This window comes from Lampetra fluviatilis, chromosome 39 (genome assembly GCF_964198595.1).
Source record: "Lampetra fluviatilis chromosome 39, kcLamFluv1.1, whole genome shotgun sequence".
In the NCBI taxonomy this organism is placed as follows: domain Eukaryota; kingdom Metazoa; phylum Chordata; class Hyperoartia; order Petromyzontiformes; family Petromyzontidae; genus Lampetra; species Lampetra fluviatilis.
The window spans coordinates 1,721,400-1,740,183 of record NC_136313.1 but is presented as its reverse complement, the minus strand read 5'-3'; the positions used below and the strand labels follow the sequence as shown (position 1 = coordinate 1,740,183).

Here is an 18,784-nt window from a genome sequence, read left to right as displayed (position 1 = left end):
TTGAAGCGAAGGCGGTTTCCGATCAACCCTGCATTTGCTATCACTGTCAATAAATCACAAGGACAGACTTTTGAGTGTGTTGGACTTTATCTCAACGAACCAGGTTTTTTTTCCCCCATCGACAACGTTGCTTTGTCAAGATGCAAAAATCAAACCAACAAAGTGCCGATTCAATCAAATTCATCTCAAGGGAAAATGTTGGGAGATGATTGTCATTTTATATTAAATGGGATATAACATTTTTATTGAATTAATTCAATACAATCTTTAAATTGTAGTCTTTTTCATTAAATTATGATTTTATTAACCCGTCATGACGGGCAATTGCACGAGTTTAATAATACTGGAGTACCGATTTGTGCATCTGTAGCAGCCGCTAGGGGGCGTGTGTTCATCTCTGTTTTGACGAGACAGCCAAGAGGTGAATTGCTCATATAAACCTGTCGGTTACAACACTACCAGACTGAAACCTCAGTAGGGCGATGAACCCATGCTGTGAGCGATTGTTAATGTTCAGTATGGCATGTGCAGCAAGATCGCCATGCTCCATGCACCACGGTGGCAGTGAGCTGCGTGAAGGGAGCCAGAGTGCCGTGTTCAGTAAGCCATGCTCAATTGCAGTAAGTCAATAGAGAGCCATGTTCATGGATAGTGACCGAGAGCTAGCCATGGGCCATGGATAGTGAGCCATGTTCATCAGTAAGCCATGGTCCGCGTGCATTGAGTCATGAACCATGGGCAGTGAAGCATAAACCTGGGCTATAATGAGCCCCGGGCCAGTGAGCCATGGACCATGGGTTGTGAGCCGTGCCCCGTGGGCCAGTGTGAGTTGTGCTAGGGTGGGCAATGGGTAGTGAGCCATGGACCATGGGTTGTGAGCCGTGCCCCGTGGGCCAGTGTGAGTTGTGCTAGGGTGGGCAATGGGTAGTGAGCCATGGACCATGGGTTGTGAGCCGGTTCCCCTGTGCTAAGGTAGGCCGTGAGCCATGGGTTGTGAGCCATGAGCCGTGGGTTGTGAGCTGTGCCCCATGTGCTCGGGTGAGCCGTGAGCCCGCCTGCTGCGCTGCACAGCTGCTCCTGTGCGCGGCGCGCGCCTCGCCGTGCGCTCTCAGCTCCACCATCGTCATCATCATCACCGCCACCACCATGGAGGATGATCTCGTGTCGGAGGATGACGTCCGTGAGTAACCGGCAGCGCGGATGAGGATGGTGGCGGTGACGATGATGACCGCGATGATGATGATGATGGTGATGATGTGTGGGATGAAGGGTTTGCGCTAAGATGGCTGGTCCGCTCCTACGCGCATTCGTTGTAGGATGTGAAGTCGTGCCCGTACTGTAGCCCGCAAGACAGGCAGGGCACGCAGATCGTGAGACGGATGGGTGGATCAGTGAATGAGCGGGTGATTGATTTAATGAACGGAGCTGCGCGCAGAGATTCCGTGTTTATCCGGCGCGTTTGGGGTGAAACAAAACACAACACGTTTATTTAAACTCAAAATACTGTATAATACGTAATCAGCCATTCTCTATATCCACCGATGTACGGATGAAAGCATTTCCTTCCCAATGTCGGTAATGCGTGGATTGTGGATTTTTGACCATACTTCTCGCGATGGTTGCCTGGTTGGTTCGAGCAAGCATTCAATGAAGTGTCGTGGAGTGGATGGGGTGCCACTGATGTCAGCCGTGGCTGGGAATAAAACTCGAAGAGCAACGCGCCCCACCAAGCTACCACCTTCTTGTCTGACATTGCAGGATTGCAAACACCTCGTGTTGCATGCAACGTAATCACTCGAGAAGCTAAGTCCATCTCGACTGCGTGATATGATTGCATGCGTTTGGAGGAGCGGTGGCTCAGTGGTGAGCGCACCGAGTTGTGAACGAGGTCGATTCCCCGCACGTAAACCGGGCATCCTCAGCTTCACGAACCCGCACTGACCGGCGTGGTGAAGTATGGTCATGCAACCTCCTTCACCGACACGGGAAGCGGAGGCGTTGATCCAGCAGTGGAGTGAAAAGCCGGCTCGGAATAGTCCTGTACTGCAATCGTAAAAATGTACATGCAGTCAGTATACATTATATTTAAACATGTACACAGTTTTGTGTAGAAACCTCGTATGTATCTGCAGTATATAGTGCAGTGTGTGTGTACTGGATTGTGTTAAAGATGGGTTGTGACATTCACACACTGCTGCACGGGAGGGGTGGGCTATTGTTTGATGTTTGGTGCTATCGGTGGAGGAAATGATCCAACGTCGCCGGTCCAAGGTTATTCTGTAGACCTGGAGACTGGCATTCGCATTCAATTCATTATCTTCTCGCCTGTTTACCCAGCCAGTCTTTGGCTGTACATGAATTAAAACGAAGAAGCAGTGGCATAGCTATCAAGTGTGTAGGTGGTGTAACTGCACGTGGGACTACAGGCCGGAGAGACCCAGGTTCCGTGCTACGAGTAGGCGGGGTGGAATTGGAGAGGGCAGGACCCACTTCCATGATGTGCACCAGAATCCGTGTGTGATTGCGTGCGCCATCCCATGAGTGAGCGTGTGTGAGTGTGTGTATGTGTGTGTGTGGGTGTGTGTATGTGTGTGTGTGGGTAGCGGTAGTGTAGCGGTTAGCACGCTGCGCTACAAACCCGGTGACCCGAGTTCGATTCTCACTCACGGCCAACATCGGGGATGATTATCTGAACGGGTCTTGGGCCTCCCCTAGGTGGACTCAGCCTGGCGTGTAAACATCACCACTGGGGAGACAAAGGCGGCCGGGCGTGGTGTTGGCCACCCACCCTCTCATGTGCCGTGCCGGCCTTCATAGGTGCTCGCTAACAGCACTCGTTCCAGCAGTCTGTTCAGGCTGTTCAGGCTGTACATGGGATCTTTGTCTTAGATTTTTGTGGGGAGCGGTAGTGTAGCGGTTAGCGCTACAAACCCGGTGTCCCGAATTCGATTCCCGCTCACAGCCAACACCGTTGACGATTATCTGATCCAATCCTTGGGTTTCCCCTAGATCGACTCAGCCTCAAATTCGTTCCTGAGTGCGGTGTGTAAACATCGCCACTGGGCAGACATAGGCGGCCAGGCGTGGTGTTGGCCACCCACCCCTCGTGTGGCGTGCCGGCCTTCATAGGTGCCCACTATCAGCACTTGCCCCAATGGGCTGTTGAGGCTATACGGGTTGATCTTTGTCTTTGTCAATTGCACCCGCAGTTCTCAAGTCGGAGAAGGAGCTGCACGAGGTGGCGCGCAGGAACGACGTGGTGCGTCTGCGCGAGCTCATCAAGAAGGGCGTCGACGTCAATGCCAAGAGCAGCGTGCGTGAGCCGAGAGCGTTCGGCACGGCGGTGCGACAGCACCGAGGTTCCAGGCGCTGGGTGTACGAAGAGGGCTTTGGGGAAGAGGCCCAGTTTTAGTTGCTTGCGCCAAGGCCCAGGCCAGCCACGCCGCAACGCTGCCTGGGTAGAGTTGCTCAGAAATGCATTGTGGTCCTGCAGGTCCTGTGGAGAGACCGGCCTCCGTCATGGCAATGTGGAATTTTTCCATCACTGGCTCGGGGCTGCCAGGCGAGATGAGCGATGCCCCACCGCCGGTTTCAACGTGGAGGAGACCACCTTGACGGAACAGCCACGTGGGCTGGAAACCACAGCGATGCAGGGCCCCTCTGATTGAGGGCTACATTAAGATCCAAAGTGCTGCATTTCCAAGATATATTTGCGGACGTGTGCGCATTGTGCCACTTTAATTAACTGTTTCCTAGTTATGAATGAAATACCTTAATCTTCACTCATTTATGTACCCATAGAAGTATTAAATGAGCATCAATACTCAATGACGAGTCTTGAGACTCGATGTGAGACCCAACTGTCCCATTGCGTGCGTCGCAAGCCTTAATCGGCGCTCACCGACACCGTCGGGCCCAGCAGAGTGATGCGGCTAACTCAGCAATCATCATCAACGAACGTTCATCCCGCACATTTTCTATGCAAGTGCCATCTAAGGTTTCTCTGTGGCAGGGGACTCCCAGTGGCAGCTGCCCCTGCAAGTGGACATTCGTCTGCCAGTAAGGGGACGGTGGCGTTATGCGGATTCCTCAATTACATGAAATCATTTCGGAATAATTGATTAAATGTGCGCACGCAGGTGGACCGTACGGCACTGCACCTGGCGGCGGGCAGCGGGCAGGAGGAGGCGGTGAAGGCTCTGCTGGAGCACGAGGCCGTGGTGGACAGCGAGGACAAGGTGGGGACTTTGCCTCGTGCCTCCCGGGGCCTCGGCTGAAGATGTTTAATGATCGCACTACTCACCCGCTCCCTGCCTACCTCTCTTCTCTCATCTCACTCTACTCCCATACACGCACCCTCCTACCTCTCCCCTCTCATCTCACTCGACTCACCTCCACGCACTCTCCTGCCTCTCATCTCACTCAACTCCCCTCCACGCATTATCCTACCTCTCCCCTCTTATCTCACTCTCCTCCCCTCACCCACTCACCTATCTCTCCCCTCTCATCTCACTCGACTCACCTCCACCCACTCTCCTATCTCTCACCTCACTCTCCTTACCTCCACGCACTCTCCGACCTCTCATCTCGCTCTACAACACGAATGGCCAAACTGCTCTGCAAGGAATCCAAATCGATTCTTGAGCTCACCATGCTATGACACCGATAGCACAATGGGAATTACATTTGGGGACAATGTGTTTTAAAAGTTTTAAAAAGGTTATAATTGTTTCATATTCCGTGACTGTGTTTTGTGTTTTCACCACCCAGTTTGGCATGAATGCGCTGCTGCTTGCCTCCTGGTTCGGCCACCGCAAGGTGGTGCAGATGCTGGTGTCCGCGGGGGCAAAGGTCACGTGCGAGAACAAGGTGAGAGTCAGTGGCCCAGCCGTCGAGTGTGCAGGCGGTTCAACTGCACCAGGGCCCAGGGGTCCGAGGGGCACTGGCGCTTTGCTACGAACAGTGGCAGGAAGTTGGACAAGGGGGCAGGCCCCCTTCCATTGCTGGCACGAGGGCCCATGCCGACCACGCTGCGCCAATGGAGAGAGCCAACCACCCACGTGTTGTGTCTGCCCCACGCGTGGTGATGTCGCTTGCGTGTGTGCGTTCCTGACTGTGTGTGTGTGTTCATTGCGACGCTTACAACAACAAGCAGAGCGCCGGGCGGTCAAAACACAGCAAGGTGGCAGTGGGGAGAGCAGGTGCTGAATCTGCCAGTCATCGCAGTCAATAACCTGGGTCTGTGCAGTGACCTGCCAGAAAGCCTTCAACACTTCATGCGCTTTCAAAGTGTACCTAGACTGGCACAGGAGCTTAATGGTGGATGACGGCTGTTGTGTGTGGTAGCACGGTGGGAGCGGTCGGGATATAAATATTAGACCCCTTTATGATGAATTGAATCGTAGCGATTCAGGGTCGCCATTAAATTCAACAATCAATTACATTGTAGCATCGTGGCCTCTAGTGGCTGGAGGGATGAAACGATCTCATGACAACCAACACAGCACGATCCGCGCCGCGATTCACAAGCTACAATGTAAACGCCCTTCCTCGCGCGTGCGATTCCACGTACGCATTGCGAGCCTTGAGCATCGCTTCTGCGTCTTGCTCGCTGCACGACGACTCAAGGTCTTCTCTGACGCTGGGGCAGACCCCCTTTTCTCCAAGTCTTGGGTCTCCTGTTCGACGCATCGTGGATTGCCGCGTTTTCCTACTCGAGTGCGCGATACTAATTGGCGACTCGATGCGTCGTAACATCCCTCTGATGGTTCTACGAGAGGGGAAGGGGGGCGGGGGGTGATGGTGAGGGGCTGGTCTCTCCATTTGTCTGCGTGGACCCCCCCCTGCCCCCCCCACCTTCCACCAGAGCGGGCTCACCGTGCTGCACTGTGCCGCCCAGCGCGGCCACGCCGCCGTGATGCAGTTCATCATTGAGGACCTGGAAGACCTCGACATCGACAAGACCACGAAGGTTTCTTGTTTACGCTCGTTTATATACAAATACACAATGCCAGTGAAGGCCCACTGAGCTAGAGGGCTGTTTTTCAGAAGCGGCCTGGCCACAAATGAGAGCTCAACGAAGTGGCTCATTGTCACGTGTAAATTTGGAGCAACCATATACTCTAAACGCATGTTGATTCTAAACGTGGAGGAGAAAATTCCACGCGACTACAGGAAGAGAGAACTGCAAACTCCAAATTTATTGGCGTCGGGGTCGGGATCGAACCCACAACCTCCTGCATACGAGGCGAGGGAGTTCACATCTCGCCACCCTAAGCTGTGCTACGCCCTCCGCGCTCACCGGGTTGTGCTGTACTAAGGACAGTGACGCGACTCAGCGGAAACGCGTTCGCAGCTTGTTGCAGAGGCTCGCGGTTAAATTCCAGCGGCCACCCTGGTTAATACTGTAGCGTGTGATAACCGTAAAAGCACTCCACGCCACCTGCTTTGTGGCCGTTAAAGATCCCCTGACGTCATTCGCGAGAGTGGGCCAATCGTGTGCCGGCGTCGGGCTCCAGAATGGCCAAATGACACCGCGAAACAAATCACTAATTTGGGATTACACGTGGCAATCATCGCCCTCTACTGGTAGACGAAATGCTGTGACAATTTCCTGGTCTCTTTGAGTTCACAACCTGGTCAAACGAAATAAACTTGACTCTATCGATGTGACCGTGTGACGCGCTGGGATCTCTGTGCGTGCCTCCCCCACCCCCCCCCCCCCTGCGGACCAGCTGGGCCAGACGGCGCTGCACCTGACAGCGGAGGAGGGCCAGCTGCAGGCTGTGGAGTACCTCCTCTCGTGCGGCAGCTCCCTCGCCATGCGCGACAAGGTGAGACGCGCTGACACAAGGCCCCCCCCCACCCCCATGCCGCCCATCCCTCCCCGCCCTCCCCCCCTAAAAGGGATTTGGACCTCCTCACTCCCAGCAGTTGGAATAGATCGTGGCAGGGTTTCTTTTTTAAGCGCCATTCCTCTCGCAACCCACCACGCCGTCCCTTCCACGTCCACCAGTTTACTTACACTCGAATGCAACACGCGCCTGATAATTGCGAAACCTGTCCCATGAGTGTTGATTAATCCTAACCCGCCAACTCTGTGCAGTGGCAGCGAGAGTGTCAGGGGCAGTACAGCAATTTGGTTGTTCACGGTAATAGAAATTAAACACTTTGTAACTCACACAAATGTTGTGAAACTCAGTCATCGTAGTCGTGTCGCGGACGCGGAGAAGCGGAGCACTGGCTCGTGGTTCCTCGTGTGCAGTCCTGAACGAGCCTGGACGAGCCTGGAAGCTCCGTATATGGAGCGGGGAGAGAGTTACGGACGTCCCGAGCAGCCACGGACAATCGCTACCACTAGAGCCAGAACAGTCCTGGTTCTGGGGACGATCAGCAGCAGATCCAGATGAAGCAGAGGTTCGAGGAGAGCGAAGAGAATATGAGCGTTTGACCTTGTTGACCTCTACACCGCAGGGGTGGTGTAGTTGCGGCCCGCGCAGCCTGCACGCTCGATGGCTACGCCCTGGTCTTACCGTCCCCTCTGCGCACGGCTTCGAGGCTGAGCGGTGTTTCCGTTGGCCAGGCAATGTCCGCCGTGGTCCGTGTGTCGTCCTTCCCCGCACTGCCTCCCTCCGTCTCCTTCCTGCAGGACAACAATTCGCCGCTGCACCTCGCGGCCGGGCGAGGCCACTTCGCCGTCGTGAAGAAGTTGCTGGAGGCCGGCGCGGAGATGGATGGCAAGAACACGGTGCGTTACCGGTCGGTGTGGCGACCACGCCTCGGATGAGTACCCGGTGCGGTGTGCAGTCGACGTCGCCACGAGGGAGACAAAAGGTGGCCGGGCGTGGTGTTGGCCACCCACGCCGTCACGTGCTTGTGTTGGCCTTCATTAAGCGCTCGCTAACAGCACTTGCCCCAACACTCCGTGAAGGCAAGGGACCGGAGCTTTGCGTGCGTGACACGAGCGGTGCGTTTGACGTCTTTGTAACTTCGTCGCGAATCTCCTACTGCCGTTGTGCGTGCGCGTGTCTGTGCGCGTGTGCAATCATGTCCAAGCACGAGCGTGCGCGTGTGTGCGAGTCCCAGGCGGGACAAACGGCTCTGCATCTCGCGGCCGAGGGCGGGCATCACCACTGCGTGCAGCTGCTGCTGTCCTCCGGCTGTGACATCGATGCGCAGTCGAGCGTGAGTGCGCAGCAATTAACCAATTCACTCGTGGGCGCTCTCCTCTCTCTCTCTCTTCACGATCCGCATGTCCGCCGACGTTCTCTGTCCGATATACGATGATGGCGCTCCGCCGACGGTAGCACGGTGGCACGTTCGCTCGCTCGCCGTGCTCAGCTGCTGATGGCAGATTTTTATGATGAAGGGGCAGCCCTGCAACGTCCCACCTACGAATCCCATGCTGGCGGAAATGGCCACCGCTGGAGGGAGCTCCAGAGAGCTAACCCAGAGGGCATTTCGTAGGCGGGCATCTTGAGAGAGATGAATGCACCCACAATTTACCCCGCCATACATGACCTAACGATTAGCTCGGTTGGCTACGTACGGTGCGAAAGAAGTTAAGCATACACACGTGTCCATATAACTGTGGAGTAGCCATCCATAATGCTGGGCGGAGACAGACGAACGGATTTGAGAAACGCGCCCCATTGCTTTAACTGCCGCTGCCGCCGGGGAGGTCAAATCGATCTGGCGACCTCCGGGTTTGCCAGCCCACCGCATGAACCACCGTTTCTCACGGTGGGCTGGACAATGGCCACAGCGGCCATGGTCCCCGTTTTTAGGAAGACATCTCCCGCCAAATGTGCCAACTCTTTTAATTGCAAGCGAATTCCACCGTTAATTTGGAAGCGTTTTATTCCGTTTGCCCTCCTTTTGGCGGCGGCGGGGGGGGGGGGGGTCTCCGTGCCGCTCGTTTACGTTCGCCACCAACAGTGGCGTGAAACCTTCCGCCACGGCCACTGTACGGTTTACCCCGTAGTCTTGTACAGGGAAATTGAGTTGTGTGTTGGAGAGTACTCGTAACGAATTGGCACGTTTTGTTTACGTGACAAACCTTGTCGATTGGCGGGTTTAGCGACACACGTGGACATCGCTTGCATTTCTCCCCCCCAAATGGGTCAACATTATCGACGTTGTCGTCCTCTGAGTCGACGACCCCTTTCTTGTCGAACGTCGTGGCCTCGTCGCGGTGACGCCACGTGTGTGTGGCGTGTGGCATGTGTTGTGTGTGTGGCGTGTGTGGCATGTGCGTGGCGTGTGTGTGTGTGTGGCATGTGTGGTGTGTGTGGCATGCGTGGTGTGTGTGGTGTGTGTGGCGTGCGTGGCGTGCGTGGTGTGTGTGGCGTGCGTGGCGTGCGTGGTGCGTGTGGTGTGTGTGGTGTGTGTGGCATGCGTGGTGTGTGTGGTGTGTGTGGCGTGTGTGGTGTGTGTGGCATGTGTGGCGTGCATGGCGTGTGTGGTGTGTGTGGTGTGTGTGGTGTGTGTGGCATGTGCGGCGTGTGTGCGCAGAAGAGCATGACGGCGCTGCACTACGCGGCGCGGAGCGGGCACGACGAGGTGGCGCAGCTCCTCATCCGGGGCGGCATCGCCGTGGATGCCGTGGACCACGTGAGTGCCCCCGGGGGAAGGAGGGGGGGGGCAAAGGTTTCGCGGTGAGCGGTGGGGAGGTGGACGGTGAAGTGGTTTGGTTGGTCCATCCTGAACTCGCTGAATCATCGCGGCCACTCGCTCGCCGTCGTTCTTGAGATGAGTTTTTGTGTGTTTAGTTTGCCGTCTTTGCCCCTCCCGCCTCCACACCTCCGATTCGCACGGTTGGATACGTACGGTGCGAAAGAAGTTCATCGTGCGTACATAAGTCACACACGGGCGTGTGGCCTCCTGAGCTTCGCCCCGTGCTGCCTCCGCCAATGTCAAGGCCTCGTTCTGCCACCGTTCACCCTTTTGCTCTCATCCGCACTGAGCTCGAACACCCACACATTGCAGAGGCACCCAACGTTGCTCTCCCTCCGTGTTGTCCGTGCACCGCTCCACTTTGGCATTGCCGTCCCTTATCCCCTTTTTCTCTGCTTTCTTCCCCCAAGCCATCGTCCGATCAGCTCGCTCCAAGATCATCATCTGCCGCACGATCACTGGCGCCTCCTAATCATAACGCGGCTGCTTTTCATTGTGAGCCTCCAGGCCTGGAGCCTAGCAGCTCAGATGCCGTGGGTGGGAGGGTAGGAAAACGCCGCCTTTGCAAGGTGATTTTGTGCGATGTTCATGTGCGTCTGGAATGGCCGCAGCTTTTAGGATAATGGGGGGGAAATAAATATCATGTATCTATGAAACAAATAGTCTACAAGATGCGAGATAACGAATCAATGGAGTCCTTGAAATCTGAGCCCGTGAGGCTTTTTCAGAGTCACAGAGCAAGTGTTTGCAAACGGTCATAACAATAAAAACAAACGATTTAAACTGCAGCGCTTTGCAACCTCATCGAGCTCGCTAAGTGGGTACTGCTCCTGCCCCACTCCCTCCCGCCCCACCTCTCCCCTCCATGGGGGATGTCTCTCTGCGCGAAGACTTTTACCAGCAGCGCGCGATGGGAATTGAAGAGCGTGCCCCTGCGGGTGCCGCGCCTGGCAGTGAGGGTGGGTGGGCAGGGTGGGTCGTAGGGTGCCCACCACATCTCCCTCTCGTGTACCTCGCCCGCTTCTAACAGGCGCTCGCTAACAACATCCCTTGCCTGCTGGCGACGCGGCCCGTCGTGACGCGGCGCGGTTGGCTACGTACGGTGCGAAAGAAGTTCAACATACATACGTAGCCAGCTCATGCGGCGCTACCCCGTTGTCATCGTCGTCGTCGTTGTTGTTTCCGCAGCACCACACCACGGCCATGCAGCTCGCCGTCCTCCACAACTTCCCGCTCATCGTGAAGCTCGTCATCGACGCTGACGGGGACCTGGACATCGCCGACAACGTCCGTGAAGCGCGCTCGCATGCTCTCATTGACGCACCCACGCGGCGCTGACGTACGGGTGATGTCGGGGTTGCCGTGGTGTGGAGTTAAGTGCGGTGTTAATGTTAGAGCGATGTTGGTGCGTTGCCATGGTGGTGGGGTTGCCATGGTGTTGGGCGTCGCCATGGTGTGGAGTTGTATGCGGTGTTCAGGTGAGAGTGCTGTTACGGTGATGTTGGGGTTGACGGGTCATTGGGGTTGCCCGGTTATCAGACGTTGAACGGCATTGCGGTCGGCGTGGCGTTAGGCTCCAAGTGCGAGTGTTGGTGTGGGCCGCTGTAGCCGGTGCTGATGTTGGCGTCGCGTGGTGGCGGGTGCGTGAGCCGTGCTCTCTCCGCTGCTGTGCTGTGCGCGGCGCGCAGAGGCAGCAGACCCCCCTACACGTTGCGGCTGAGCATGCGCGGCAGGACATCGCCGAGATGATCCTCATCTCCGGCGTCAACCTGAAGCTCGTGGACAAGGCAAGGGGCGGCCCTCGCTTCTCAGATCCACAACTCATTGTCACGTTACCTATTATCGTTATTAACACTTTCCCGTTCTGATGACGTATGTGTACATCATCAGTTTTAATTCCTCTGGTTCCGTTCGGATGACGTTCACGTGCGTACACGTACGTCGTCAGAACAGAATCGGAAGAAAACATTTAATAAAATAACTTCATTGGTACCGAGGCTCCCACAAGGCCATGCAGGAGGGCGTGTGGCACAATCTGGCGTCCGCTAAACATAGAGTGCGGTCGTGTCGCTACAGTTCTCTGCAGTGAGTACAACGTCTTTAAAAACAACAGCGCTACGCCTCTCAATAAATTTAACGCTGAAGCGCTCGCACATTCCGAGATTTGGTGGTGGACGGGACACCCACCCTGCAACTTGGGAAAGGGGTTAATTACTATTCTTGATTATCCAGGAAAGCCCCACTGAGCCTCAAGGATATTCATGTCAGGAAGGTCCTGCCAAGTATTTGCACGATTGTGACGTGTTCCGCAATTAGTTTATTTTATCCTTTCCCCGCACCTCCGATGAGCACGGTTGGCTATGTACGGTGCGAAAGAAGTTCAACATACATACACATACATACCACTCACAGTGGCTGTGGCCTCAGTTAGTACCCACGTATCCCCGACTCGACTGCTGAAGGGTTTTCACGCCCCGCTCACACGCACGCACGCACGAACACATGCACGCACGCGCGAAGATTCCATCACCGACGTTGACCCCACCACGATTGTGTCCCCATAGCAGGGGAAGACTTCTCTGGACATCGCAGCCCGAGGAAACCACATCAGCATGGTGGACATGATCATAAAGGCCGACCGGTTCTACAAGTGGGAGAAGGTGTGGATGTGTGGGTCATGCGGCGTTCCGTGTGCCCCGTTTTCTTCGAGTCTCCGCTTGCACCTCGAACGCTCCAGTGCCGTGAGACGCAGTCGCATTCTGCCGCTTTATCATTACAAATTATAATGTAACTTTAAACTGTGAAGGTAAAGGTGCAGCCCTGCAATTGCTTGATCGTACCACTGCTGACGGAGTGTCCGCCACGAGAGAGAGCTCTTCTAGAGTGTGTTTTCTGCCTACTCTTCCATGATGACGAGATATCTTTGAAGAGGTAGGAGTACCCACATATTATCCCACCACACATGACTATCTGTCATAAATTATGATTTCAATTGCATTGTAAATGGTGATGCATTGTAAATAATATTTGAATTCATATAACGTCTAGATAAAAAAAGTATATCTAGACACTGTCCCTCACAATTCAGGCTGTAACCTGTTCAGGTCCTCACCTGTTCAAGCCCTCACCTGTGCAGGCGATCACCTGTTTAGACCCTCACCTGTTCAGGTTTGCATACGACGGACTTTGAATTCTGGCTCCTCGCCTCTTGAGTTCTCGATCGAACATTCGGTTCGTAAAATCTATGATACGTAACAATCACCGTTGGATTAATAAAATCTGTAAATGACGTTGATTTTTTTATTTCTAGAAAATTACCCAAGACGGAAATAAAATCCACATCGCCTCTACTCGTAGACTGATGCCCATTTTGCAAGCCGGTTCTGAGTACACCTTTGTGCCTTGTAGGGGAAGCTCCCACTGGGGGGGGGGGGGCCGTGGCTAGACTACAGTAGGGCGTTGAAATTGGATGGCATGAGGCGTGGCGCAATTTCAGCCAGCGCCGTATAAGAGGGAATCCTTATTCTGAGTTGGTAACTGATTGAATTACTAAGCTTCGAACTCTGACCGGGGAGGATTGACTCGATACACTTCACTGCAGAGACACTCGCGGGCAGAGGATCCGCAGAGGCTCTTGAGCCTGGATCTCAAAAATCAAGAGAGAGCTTATTCACTCCACCCACAAAGACAAAGATCCCCCGTATGGCCTTAACAGACTGTTGGGGCAAGTGCTGTTAGCGAGCACCTATGATGGCCAGAACGGTTCCCAAAGGTGTGGGTGGCCAGCACCACGCCCAGCCGTCTTTGTCTCCCCAGTGGCGATGTTTTTACGCACCGCGCCAGGTACTCATTTAAGGCCGAGTCGACCTAGGGGAGGCCCAGGACCGGTTCAGATAATCGTCACTGGTGTTGGCTGTGAGCGGGAATCGAACTCGGTGGCCAGGTTTGTAGCGCAGCGTAGCGCAGCGTAGCGCTAACCGCTGCACCACCGCTCCCACTCCATTCCACCCACACACACAGAGAGGCATTTTCTTTTAAGAGCGTAGGGACTGAGGAGTCCCTCGCCAGGGAAGGCAAAGGGAGGCAGATAATGAAAGCTGCTTCACACAGAGAAAGAGGACGTCTTGGGCACGTTTTTCAATGTGTGGCACTTGCGGACTGCGGAGTGTGTGTCCGGTTGCGGTGGCTGCACTTTGGTTGTTTAAAAGTGAAGATCGGGGAATTCAGATGTTAACAACGGGCGCGTAACCATGGGCATGGAGACTTTTTGCAGGCGGGTTTATTTAAAATCTGAGACTCCAGCTCGAACCTTCAGCTCCTGCACACGAGAAGTAACACTTTCACGTTTTCAGCCCGTTTCTCACTGCCTCACTGCTAAGCAACATCACTGCTGTCAATCTGACATTGGTTTCCCCCACAAAATGAGGGGTGAGAGGGCAGGAAAGCAGCGGGGCCTGAGTGTTACCCTGCTTGGCCTAGCATTGAGCTCATCTCTGATCAGTCATCTTGGCTGGGAATGGGGTTTATAGCATCCTGATGACTTTTTTCATGGGGGGGGGGGGGGGGGGTGAGGGCGCCTCTAAACCAAGGCCGTAGCCATGGAGTCAACATTGGGGGGGGACCAAATCTTCCAGGAGGTCTGGGGTCCCCCCCCAGAAAAAAAATCTAAATTTGAAAACTAATTTCCTGCCTGAAATATTAAAAAATTCACCAACACATGGGATTGACTTTTTATTTATTTTTTAACAATAATGTCTAATAGTGTATTGTATTACATGGTTCTGTTTTGTTCTTTTTTACCTTTTCTTGTTTCAATGTATGTAATGGCAGAGATGAGGGATTAATAAAGTACAACCATAACCACAATCATATAAACAGAAATCTATGCATTGTTATATGAAGACAAGTCCAGATATTGTGGCCAAGGTTTAGCAAATTGTTGTCTTTATTTACATAGCATCGCAATTTTTATTTTTTTAAATATTTTTAAACCAATATATTGGGGGGGGGGACATTTTGAGCATATTTGATTATTGGGGGGGGGGTGTGTGTGTCCCAATATATATGAAAATGACGGCCTTGCTCTAAACTGACACCATGTGCCACACGTGCGTGCGCTTGTGTGGTCAGGACAACCTCCCGAGCGAGTCGGACTCGTGGGTTCTCAAGCACCTGACGTTCAAGCAGGACCAGCGGCCGGAGACGGAGCACATGCGCTCCGTGCTGTGGCGTCTGTCCACGCAGCACCTCAAGGTGGGGGAGTGGAAGTGCCTGGCGCAGCACTGGACCTTCACAGAGGCCCACATACGCGCCATCGAGCAGCAGTGGACAGGTGATGCCGAAGGCGGCGCGCGCATTCCCAGCGTCTCGCACGCTTTGCACCACACGCACACACACCCATCACCACACGCACGCACACACCCATCACTGCGAAGACACGCGTACACACGCCCATCACCACACACACACCCATCACCACACATCCATTACCACACACACGCACATACACACCCATCACCACACACATACACGCACACACACGCACACACCCATCACCACACACGCTTAGCACCACACACACCATCCCATCACCACACACCCACACCCATCACCACACACACACACGCACACACCCATCACCACACACCCATCACCACAACTACACCCATCACCACACACACACACGCACACACCCATCACCACACACACCCATCACCACACCTCCATCACCACACACACGCACACACCCATCACCACACACACACACACCCATCACCACACACGCTTAGCACCACACACACCATCCCATCACCACACACACACCCACACACACCCCCAGCACAACGCATGCTTAGCACCACATCCACACACTTCCTGCACCACACACACACAAGCAGCACCGTAAACGCACGACAGCGTTGTTGAATTCATGCCCAGGGCCACCCATAGCGGGATGGGTGGTGTTGGGTGTGTGTAGTGCTGGGTGCGTTTACGGTGCTATGGGTGGCCCTGGGCATGAATTCAACAACGCTGTCGTTTTTTGTCTCTGACCCTGCCTCTGCCCCTGTGTGCGACCCCCTCCCTGCCCCTGTCTGTGACACCGCCTCTGACCCTGTCCCCTGGCCCCAACCTCCCGCCGTGCGCTCGCCGCAGGCAGCAAGAGCTACAGGGAGCACGGCCACCGCATGCTGCTCATCTGGCTCCACGGCGTCCTCACGGCCCAGGAGAATCCCATCAAGAGCCTCTACGAGGGCCTCGTGGGCATCGACCGGCTCGACTTGGCCGGTGCCTGCTGAGCTAAAACCACCATACACACACACAGGGTGCTTCAAAACAATGTGAACACTTGTGAGAATTTGCAACAATACCACGAGACATGTACTGCCTCTGGGCTCTGGAGACCACCTGGAGAAGATTCTAGGAATGCGTTGACGATGATGGCGAACAAGTGGAGACTCTTTGACCGTTTCAAGCTCTTAACATTACATTTGTTATCACGTTGCAGTGTTGTATTATCCGTTCTTTTTCCATTAAAAAACGATAGTCCCATGTAAGTGTTGACATTTTTTGGAAGCACGCTGTTGAAAAAAGGAACCCCCCCCCCGTGTAGCCTTAACAAACTGTAGGGGCAAGTGCTGTTAGCGAGCACCTAATGAAGACCGGCACGGCGCACGAGGGGGTGGGGGGTGGCCAGCACCACGCCCCGCCACCTTTGTCTCCCGCGTGGCGATGTTTACACACCGCAACAGGTTACCCATTTGAGGCTGAGTCGACCTAGGGGAGGCCCAAGATCGATTCAGATAATCGTGAACTCGGGTCCGTCGGGTTTGTAATGCAGCGCGCTAACCACTACACTACCGCTCCCCTGACACACACACACACACATAAATAAGCACACACACAAACACACACCTTTCCCCCTCCTGATGCAGACGCCCCACTACTTTGTGTGCGGGGCTGTCCGCGCGGTGCCCTTGGTGCCATGTGCCGAGGGTCAAACACTGACCCTGCCGCCGGCTGTCTAAGATGCCCGACACGGAGCTAAAGCTCGGGCAGACTCCATCCGCCGTCCTCTTCCCGGCTGCGGCTGACCAGCTGCGCGGCTGCGGCTGCTGCTGCTGCTTTTTGTTCCCGTTGCAGAGAGCATGCGGAGGAAAGCCAACGCAGAGAACGACTCCCCAAAGAAGTGCGCCATGACCTGACACGGCGGTTGGTCCGGGGGTCAGCTCACAGCGGGCGGACGCACCTCCCTCCGTCGCTGCTGCCTCCATTCTCCTCACCACCTCAACCTCCTCACCACTTCAACCTCCTCACCGTCCCAACCTCCTCACCACCTCAACCTCCTCACCACCTCAACCTCCTCACCGTCCCAACCTCCTCACCACCTCAACCTCCTCACCATCTCACGCCGCCCCCTCGCTCCGCCCACCGTGGACGGCGCACGTACACACGCACGTACACACGCAGACTTCACTGCTTACTCACTAACGCAAGCTAATGCACACGAACAAACGCGCTGTCAAAATGGCAGGCACAGCCAAGTATGTTCTCCCCGTGATCTTGGGCTCACGGTAGTTTTACATCAGCGTTTTTGATGTGGCTCGAGAACGGAAGCCCGGCGTGCAAGTGCAATCACGCATTCTCAATCAACTGCTGGTGAAAATATTCGTACAACGATGACATCTCCGACTGGGTCTCATGAGGGTACAATTTCACCCGTGTCCTGACATCGTTGCTCCAGATCTTTTCTGATGTGCTGTACGTATGCATGTTGAACTTCTTTCGCACCGTACGTAGCCAAACGTGATAATCGGAGGTGTGGGGGAAAGACAACAAACTAAACGCAAACATCAGTTTGAAAGAAATTAGTTTTCAATGAAGATGTCAAAGTGCATAGCTCACAGCGGCTTCCTGATATCGGAAGAGCATTCCAGACGGCCGCAGAAGCGCATCTGAAAGCGTGCAATGCAGTGACCATCTTTGTTCGATGGCCAGCCAAAATCTGCTCGAGGATGACCGATGTATGTATGTTGAACTTCTTTCGCACCGTACGTTGACAACCGTGATAATCGGTGGTGTTGTCGGGTAATGTTGCGTTTTGCGCCCGGCACGGCGTCCGACGTCTCCGCCGCACGCGCTCGGGTCTTTTTTCTCTCCTTTTCGGGAACCGAAACGGAGGATGAAGCTTCCGAAAGACGTGGTTGCGAAACGTCGGTCTTTGTGCGCCGCCGTAGCCCGCCGACCGTCGCTCCCCTCTGTGGCAGCGCGATACGAAAGGGAAGGGTGTGGATAAGATGGATCGTCGGGGTCTCGCCACAAGGCCACACACACACATACGCGCGCGTGCTAGGCAAGTCGTCCTGGTTTTAAAAACCGCGCGCCCTGCGTTGGGAGTGGATTTTTTTGTGTTTTTCTACCGCTCTCCTGTCCAGCCGATCCATGCCTCGAAGCGCCGTTGCCGCTGCTGCTGCTGTTGTTGCCACCGCTGCTGTTGTTGTTGTTGTTGCTGTTGTTGTTGTCGCGACGGTGACTTTGTTACAAGTGAGGGCGGTGGCTGTTTTTGGTGTGGACTGCGTGCTGGGCACCGCCTCGCTTTCTTTGGTGTGTTTTGTATGGATTTACAAAACATGTGAGCGAGTGGTCGATGGTTGTGCAGCAATAAAAAATGACGTCCGTTGAATGTTTCCATCTGCTGCTGTCGCGTTCACCTCTCGTTGATTTTAAACAAAATAAATCAATGCACCACAAATGTGCAATAACCCGCCCCCCCCCCCCCAACATGACACAAACGAAGTCGGCTTCAAGTTGATTTTGTTGAACCACGATAAGACCTCGGGAGACCAGAATAGATTTCTCATTTAATACAAGCATGACCTGGGTCACCACAATCGTGGTGGTCGTGGTGGTGGTGCAGCAGTTAGATCGCCTACTGCACAGAAGTTCGGCCCCCTGAGTTTTATTCAGTAGCGAATAACACCGGTGGTGGTGGTGGCGGCGGTGGTGGTGGCGGTGGTGGTGGCTAGGGTGATGGTGGTTAGGGTTGCCACGTATCCAGCTTTGACGCGGGCACTCCGGGAACTGGCATCTGCGTTGGGGCGGTGGCAGGATT

At 54.6% G+C, this 18,784-nt stretch overlaps 1 protein-coding gene across 3 annotated transcripts; it reads left to right on the top strand.

Annotated features, from left to right (window-relative positions):
• Positions 1-560: 560 nt before the first annotated feature.
• Positions 561-18,355, top strand: ANKDD1B (ankyrin repeat and death domain containing 1B). Of its 3 annotated transcripts, none has more exons than XM_078874409.1 (15): positions 561-1,180; positions 3,210-3,313; positions 4,140-4,238; positions 4,771-4,869; positions 5,867-5,971; positions 6,735-6,833; positions 7,649-7,747; positions 8,086-8,184; positions 9,514-9,612; positions 10,864-10,962; positions 11,364-11,462; positions 12,240-12,335; positions 14,806-15,007; positions 15,833-15,960; positions 16,816-18,355. In XM_078874409.1, the coding sequence occupies exons 1-15, from the start codon at positions 1,147-1,149 to the stop codon at positions 16,870-16,872; spliced, it is 1,518 nt and encodes a 505-aa protein (XP_078730535.1). In that variant the 5' UTR covers positions 561-1,146; the 3' UTR covers positions 16,873-18,355. The 3 variants fall into 3 exon arrangements, with proteins under 3 accessions (XP_078730535.1, XP_078730534.1, XP_078730533.1); XM_078874408.1 differs by having other exon boundaries at positions 566-1,180; positions 12,243-12,335; positions 15,829-15,960; XM_078874407.1 differs by having other exon boundaries at positions 567-1,180; positions 15,829-15,960.
• The last annotated feature ends 429 nt before the right edge of the window (positions 18,356-18,784 follow it).